General features: G+C 45.7%; 1 protein-coding gene across 1 annotated transcript; it reads left to right on the top strand.

Moving 5' to 3' along the window:
* The first annotated feature begins 1,613 nt into the window (after window positions 1-1,613).
* On the top strand, window positions 1,614-3,329 carry LOC142301063 (E3 ubiquitin/ISG15 ligase TRIM25-like). The gene has a single exon (XM_075342083.1). The coding sequence runs from the start codon at window positions 1,614-1,616 to the stop codon at window positions 3,327-3,329; it is 1,716 nt and encodes a 571-aa protein (XP_075198198.1).
* Window positions 3,330-6,808: the final 3,479 nt, after the last annotated feature.

The following is a 6,808-nucleotide window of genomic DNA, read 5'->3' as shown; positions in this document are numbered from 1 at the left end:
TCACAGCAGGGGCCAGATCGCTGCTCAGTGTCACACACAGCGAGATCGCTAATGAGGTCACTGTTGCGTCACCAAAACCGTGCCGTAGCAGCGATTTCGGTAGCGATCTCGCTATGTGTGAAGCACCCCTTAGGCTCTCCTCCAAGATAGGAAGATCCTATATTCTTGGCTGTTCTCCTTTGGTATCTCCTTCACCTTATATGGCCAATGACAAATACTATGCACAAGGAGTGACCTTCATGAGACACTTGCCATGCTGGGTCTGTCAGATCTTCAAATTGAAGACTGAACCTGTCTACACTCCTTCCTGTCAACCCACCTAGAAGAGGATAAAGGAACATTATTCATCTGACCATATATTGATTCAGTTCAGTCTAGAGCTTTAATTGTGGAGGTCAATGCCTCGGAGGATGGAGTTGGAGCTGTGCTATCGCAAGGTACCACGTCTCTCACTCAACTTCTTCTGTGGGCCTTCTATTAATGAAAGTTTTCATTGGCCAAGAAGAATTATGACATTGGTAATTGTGAATTGTTGGCAATTAAGTGGGCCTTTGAGGACTTGCTCCACTTCCTCACAGATGTCAAACATACAGTCACTGTTATTACGGATCACAAAAATCCTTGTTGTTTTCATTGTGTCTTGTTTTGACCTTGACTTATGTTTTATGACTATTCTTACTATCCTGATTTTGCCCTTTATGCGACTTCTCATCTTTGACTCTGCTTGGAGACCTTTTCTGCCTCTAATTCGCACTTCTGGATGCCAGCCCTTCCATAGGAAGCAATCCACTGGACCTTGTTGCAAATTCAGATCCCTGTATAGGGGTTAAAGGGTGTCAGGGTTTTTCTGAAATTTGCCAAAGGCTGGAGTCACACTTGCAATTGACTTACACAAGTGCAATGTAAGAAAATCTCGCATTGGCCTCGAACCAATATTAATCAATGAGGCAGCTCCGATCTGCTTTTTTTCTCAGCTCAAATCGGACTGAGGAAAAAAATCGCAGCATGCTGCGATGTGAAGGGTATCTCGCGTGAGGCTCTCCAATGCAAGTCTATGTGTGCAAGAAAAAAATGCACACGGACCACCCTAGTGATGTCCGTTTTTCTAAATACAATTCTATCATGTAGGAGAGAACACTGTAAATGCTCCTGTACATGACTGTAAATGAGTAACAGCTGCTGAGGAAAAAAAAAATGGATTGCACCCGGACAGCACACGGATGAAAGGACAGCACACGGATGAAAGGACAGCACACGGATGAAAGGACAGCACACGGATGAAAGGACAGCACACAGATGAAAAGTGAGAAAAAAAATCGTCCTGCTCTCAGGCATTAGAATTGGACCAATTTTTCATACGCAAGTGTGACTCCGGCCAAACAGAGTGACTTGTGCCATCTCTGTTTAAGGTAGCACTTTTGACCTTGTGGCCTCAGACATTACAGATATAGTATAAAACGAAAGTGATGACCCTTCCTTCAACCATAAAACAGGGAAATATAATACAAGAAGGTAAAGAGCAAAGTCTATAATTATAAGGAAATGCTGTAACACACTCTCCTGCCAGTAACATCAGTCACATTTGGTTTATGTGCTTTAGATAGATCTCAGCCATGGCGTCTGCTGATCTGAGAGACGAGCTGCTCTGCTCCATCTGTAGGAACATTTATACCGATCCCATAACCCTGAGATGTGGACACAACTTCTGCCGGACCTGTATTGATGGAGTGCTGGATACAGAGGGCGGGTATGGAGAATATTCCTGTCCTGAATGTAGAGCAACATTTCGTAAGTGGCCTCCACTACAGAGGAATATAACCCTGTGTAATGTAGTGGAGAATTATCTATCTACTCAGCCACATCAGGAGGAGATCACCGGGATCCGCTGCACTTACTGTATTCACTCTCCTGTACCGGCTGTTAGATCCTGTCTACACTGTGAGGTTTATCTGTGTGATAATCACCTGAGAGTTCATAGAAAATCAGCAGAACACGTCCTAACTGATCCCAGCACTTCTCTGGAGAAGTGGAAATGTTCTGTCCATAAGAAGGTTCTGGAATATTACTGCACTGAGGACGCTGCTTGTATCTGTGTGTCCTGCAGTTTGGCCGGAGAACATCAGGGACATCGGGTGGAGCTGCTGGATGAGGCCTCCAAGAAAAAGAAGAAGAAACTGAGACTAATTCTCTGGAAGCTGGTTACAAAGAGAAAGGAGACTGAGGATAGAGTCCGAAGTCTGGAGGAGAAGAAGAGAAAATCTCAAGAAAAAGCAGCTGCAAAAGTCGATAGAGTTACTGCCCTGTGTACAGACATCAGGAGACTGGTGGACGACCTGGAGAAGAAGGTCCTGAGTGAGATGTCCAGGCGGGAAGAGCAGGTATCACTGCCACTGTCTAATATGATACTTAAGGTGGAAATGAAGAAGGACGAGCTGTCCAGGAAGATGAGGCACATTGAGGAGCTGTGTAACATGACTGATCCTCTGACTGTCTTACAGGATCCAGACATCGGTGACTTGTGTGATCCTGAGGAGAATGGAGGTGATGAGGACACAAGAGGACATGATGGAGGTGATGAGGACACAAGAGGACATGATGGAAGTGATGAGGACACAGAGGGACATGATGGAAGTGATGAGGACACAGGAGGACATGATGGAAGTGATGAGGACACAGGAGGACATGATGGAAGTGATGAGGACACAGGAGGACATGATGGAAGTGATGAGGACACAGGAGGTGATCGGGGTGTGGATCTGATCTCACACATATCACAAACATTATCTGCTATGATAAGAGATATAAATGTGACCTTCTCTGTGGAAGATCCTGCAGACATATTACTTGATATAAACACGGCTGCTAATCATCTCCTTATATCAGACAACCTTAAAACTGCGACCTGGACAAGAATAAGACAGAATCGTCCAGAAACAGCAGAGAGATTCCAGGATGATCAGGTGATGAGCAGGAGGGGATTTACCTCAGGACGACATTACTGGGATGTGGAGATCAGGAGATCAGGGAGGTGGAAGGTGGGGATGTGTTACCCCAGTATAGATCGGAAGGGGGGTCAGTCATACATTACAGATAATAACAAGTCCTGGTGTCTGTATAAAGGACAGGGGTATAATAATCAATATTCAGTGATACATAACAGTAAAGTGATCCTGTTACCTCAGCAGATCTCCAGTGATGGAGTCAGGATCTGTCTGGATTATGAGGCCGGGCAGCTGTCCTTTTATGAGCTGTGTGACCCCATCACACCTTCACTGCCGCCTTCACCGAGCCCCTTCATGCTGTGTTATATGTATATGATGGTTCTATAAAGATATCAGGAGGAGCTGTGAGCCCCAGATGAGAATCTATGAGAATTTAGCGAGTGATTGGAGCCTCATGAAGGATCTGGTTACGTCTAGTGTCGTACATGCATTTTTAATGTCTTTATATTTTTTTCTTGTTCGGATATTCAAAAAATCTTTTTTTCATGACACATAAGGGTTGTTTTACATGACATTTTTGTATTGATTTGTTTTTACTGATTTCAGGAAAAAATATAAAGAAAAATAGGAGATATATTTATATGGTTAACATTTTTTAATTCTAATACTTTGCAACCTTAAAGGACAGCTAAAAAAAGTTTAAACTACGTCCCTATTTCTGAAAAGATTATTTGTATGTATTGAACACTTTTTTTGGTGGTGCAGGGCTGGACACAGCAATTTAGAAGGTTAGTGTCTTTTTATGTATGCTTTTTTTTTCCATTTATCTTATACACTCTTCCCCCACCTCCCTGAAGGTTTTTAAAACCTTTGCGGGGGCATTTTATCATATCAGTAGATCCTTTTTCTTTTTTGCTGATTTCTTTTGTAACTTGGACTGTTATGTTAGCTCCATTGTAGAGCAGTCAGTGTTTCCTATGACTCACAGTTAATGGTCTTTCCCTACACCCAGTGATCACATGACTGCAGGGTCCAGAGGAGGAAGCACTGTCAGTCCTTCCTAATCTGTGTACACTGCTAGTTCAGTGCTGTGTTTACAGAGATGGACAAGGTAGACATGGAAATAACCAGTTATCTCTTTTTCTGTGGAGTCTGGCGGTGTCTGACTGCAGCTTCCTTCCCCACAGGGATGGTGTGAAAGCTTAGACAATATATATGTGGCGCCCCTGCGGCTTCAGGCGCCACAGGGTACTGCACCCCCATTAGGGTGTAGGACTCATCCTGGGTCCGGGGAAGGTCGAATCCAGTTTACACATACACAAACACACAGTCACAGGGTTGCCCTTCCCAATGGGGACTGGGCCAGGGTCAGACCACAATAGGGGGTCACTACAGCGGTGGGTTTACAGGATGCCACCGCACCAGGGGCTCCCCAGACCCACTGGACTAGGTACTCAGGGTCAGGGGGAAGAAACCACCAGGGGTATTCAGGAGCACAGTGGGAAGAGCAGGTTGACCTAGTGATAGTAGTGAACCAGCCGGAGGCAGCGACTGGGGGCAACAGCTCAGACCACAGAACACCACAACAACGGAGAGTTCAGCTTCAGACACAGAGCAGAGTGGATGTGCCACACGTAGCTCTGTGGGCCAAGGCGTTCAACACAGTCACTGGGGAGAAGCAGGCGGCTGCTTCCACAGGACCAGTGCTGTCGGGATACAGATTCCTAGGGCAGGCATACTTCAAGTTGTCTACCAACTCTGAAAGGGTCGCGGGGTACGGCTACAGAAAGTCACTGGACCCGTCCCATTAGTCTGCAGCAAATAGCACATAGAATCCGTGGTTGAGGACCGGCCCCATATTGGAACCGCGCTATCAGCATACAGAACGGGACACACTTTACTGTCATCGAGACCCTCAAGTGCTTCACGCCACAGGGGTCCGATACTTAGCGCATAAAAGGAGGTGAGAGCTCACAGGCTGACACACACACCGGACTTGACCTTTCACGGATCCGGGATCAGCTGGAGCCCATCGTGGCAGAGATCGGCACTCTCGGGCAGCGTCTGAAAGACTTGTGAGTAAAAACACCTGGAACCGCAGCCCCTGTCTCTGCCTCTCTTTTAACCGGTGCAGTCAACCAGCGCTGTGGCGCCAACGGGGACTACCACTACCACCCCTGCCATCCTCCCGAGGTAATTCTGCTCCGCCTGTCTGGAGCGACACCATCCCGGCTGCACCTGACATCTGCCCCGGTGGCGTCACGATCCTAATAGACCTTCCTAACCACAGGCTACTACCTCCATCCTCCCTGCCACCCTCCAACCCTCTTTTCTGTACCCCTCGGGGCAACGGAACCGGGCCAGGCCACCCCGTGACAATGCCGAGGATCTGCACCCCGGCCCGACAACGAGTAGGTTAAAACTTCTGCCCCGTGGGGAGCTACATATACATTTAGAATAAGTGGGAACTGCTCGGATGTATAAAGTCTATGGGACGTGCAGAAGTAGTTACATTTTCTAAGAAACTTCTGGTCATACATTTGAGAGAATAACATTGTATTAAAGGAAATTTGTCACCAGGTTTTTGCCTTCTAGTCTAAGAGCAGTATAATGTAGGGGCAGAGAATCTCATTCCAGGGATGTGCCACTTACTGGGCTGCTTAAAGAAAAAAACAGTTTTATCACCAGGAGATTATCACTAGCGTTTTATTTTTTTACAGCTTCCATGTAGTCCTCCACATTCATGAGTTCTGTATAACCTTGCCCCCTACCACCAACACTGATTGGTCGCTTTCTGCCTATGCATAGTGTACATAGCAAGGTGCCAATGAGTGGTATGGGCATGGCTATACACAACTCAGCATTCAGTGAGCTGGTACATCTGCAACAAATAAAACAGTGATCTCATCAAAACTGCAGCAAGTAACCCAGTAAGTGACATCACTGGAATCAGGATCTCTGCCCCTATATCATGTTGCGCTTGGACAGAGTGGCAATAACTTGGTGACAGATTCTCTTTAAGATGAGCAAATGTCACTTGTTTCCAATTTCACTGAAAATCAGATTTGCAATGAACCCAAATGTTTGTGATTTATAGGGGTTTTTCATCTTTTGGCACAATTGTTTGCAATTGGGGCTAAAAATGATTTTTCTGTTTTGCTTCATTACAAATGTCCTGCTATAGCCTTTGTATTACGCTGTCTATTACTGGTTCCAGAATGAGGTGACAGGGTCGGTTACATTATCTTTTTTTTTTTTTTTTTTTTAAAGGGATTCTGTCAGCAGGTTTTTGCTACCTTATATGAGAGCACTATAATAATAGGCCAGGAGATTCTGAATCCAATGGTTTATCACATAGATTACTGGGTGCAGCCGTCCTGTCACAATCAAAGAATTCAATTTTAAGCATGTAGCAGAGCTGGGAGAGCGCCCCCCGCCCCCACCAGGCTCTCAATAGAGATTGTTCATTGGCTGTAAGGTGTCAATCACGGCAGTTGCATTTTGTTTTTTAACCCTTGCAGCAACTGTCCTCAGTTTACAAAGCAAAATCCTGCTGACAGATTTCCTTTAACAGATGTGTTGGGGATACGATTTTGTGATACTCTTATACAAGTATGACAGGTTCTCCTCCGGCTTATTTTTTTAGACTGCTCTGCTCTCCAGTCCATAAAATAGCTGGTGGTGGGGGAGAATGTGACCGGACCTGTCCATCAACACCCTCCAATAAAAAAAACATTTTTTTTCATGTGAGGTTCTTTATTGGAGGAGGCAGATGAATAAGTCCGGTCACATTCTCCCCCGCCACCAGCCATTTTATAGACTGGAGAGCAGAGCGGTCTGTGAGGACAGCGACATTCATACCATTC

Source organism: Anomaloglossus baeobatrachus, chromosome 4 (assembly GCF_048569485.1).
Source record: "Anomaloglossus baeobatrachus isolate aAnoBae1 chromosome 4, aAnoBae1.hap1, whole genome shotgun sequence".
Taxonomy (NCBI): Eukaryota; Metazoa; Chordata; class Amphibia; order Anura; family Aromobatidae; genus Anomaloglossus; species Anomaloglossus baeobatrachus.
The sequence above is the reverse complement of the archived record's forward strand: the minus strand, read 5'-3'. Positions and strand labels throughout refer to the sequence as shown.

Bases quoted from the DNA above. Each gene is read 5' to 3' on its own strand.
- LOC142301063 (XM_075342083.1), top strand. From the start codon at position 1,614: ATGGCGTCTGCTGATCTGAGAGACGAGCTGCTCTGCTCCATCTGTAGG.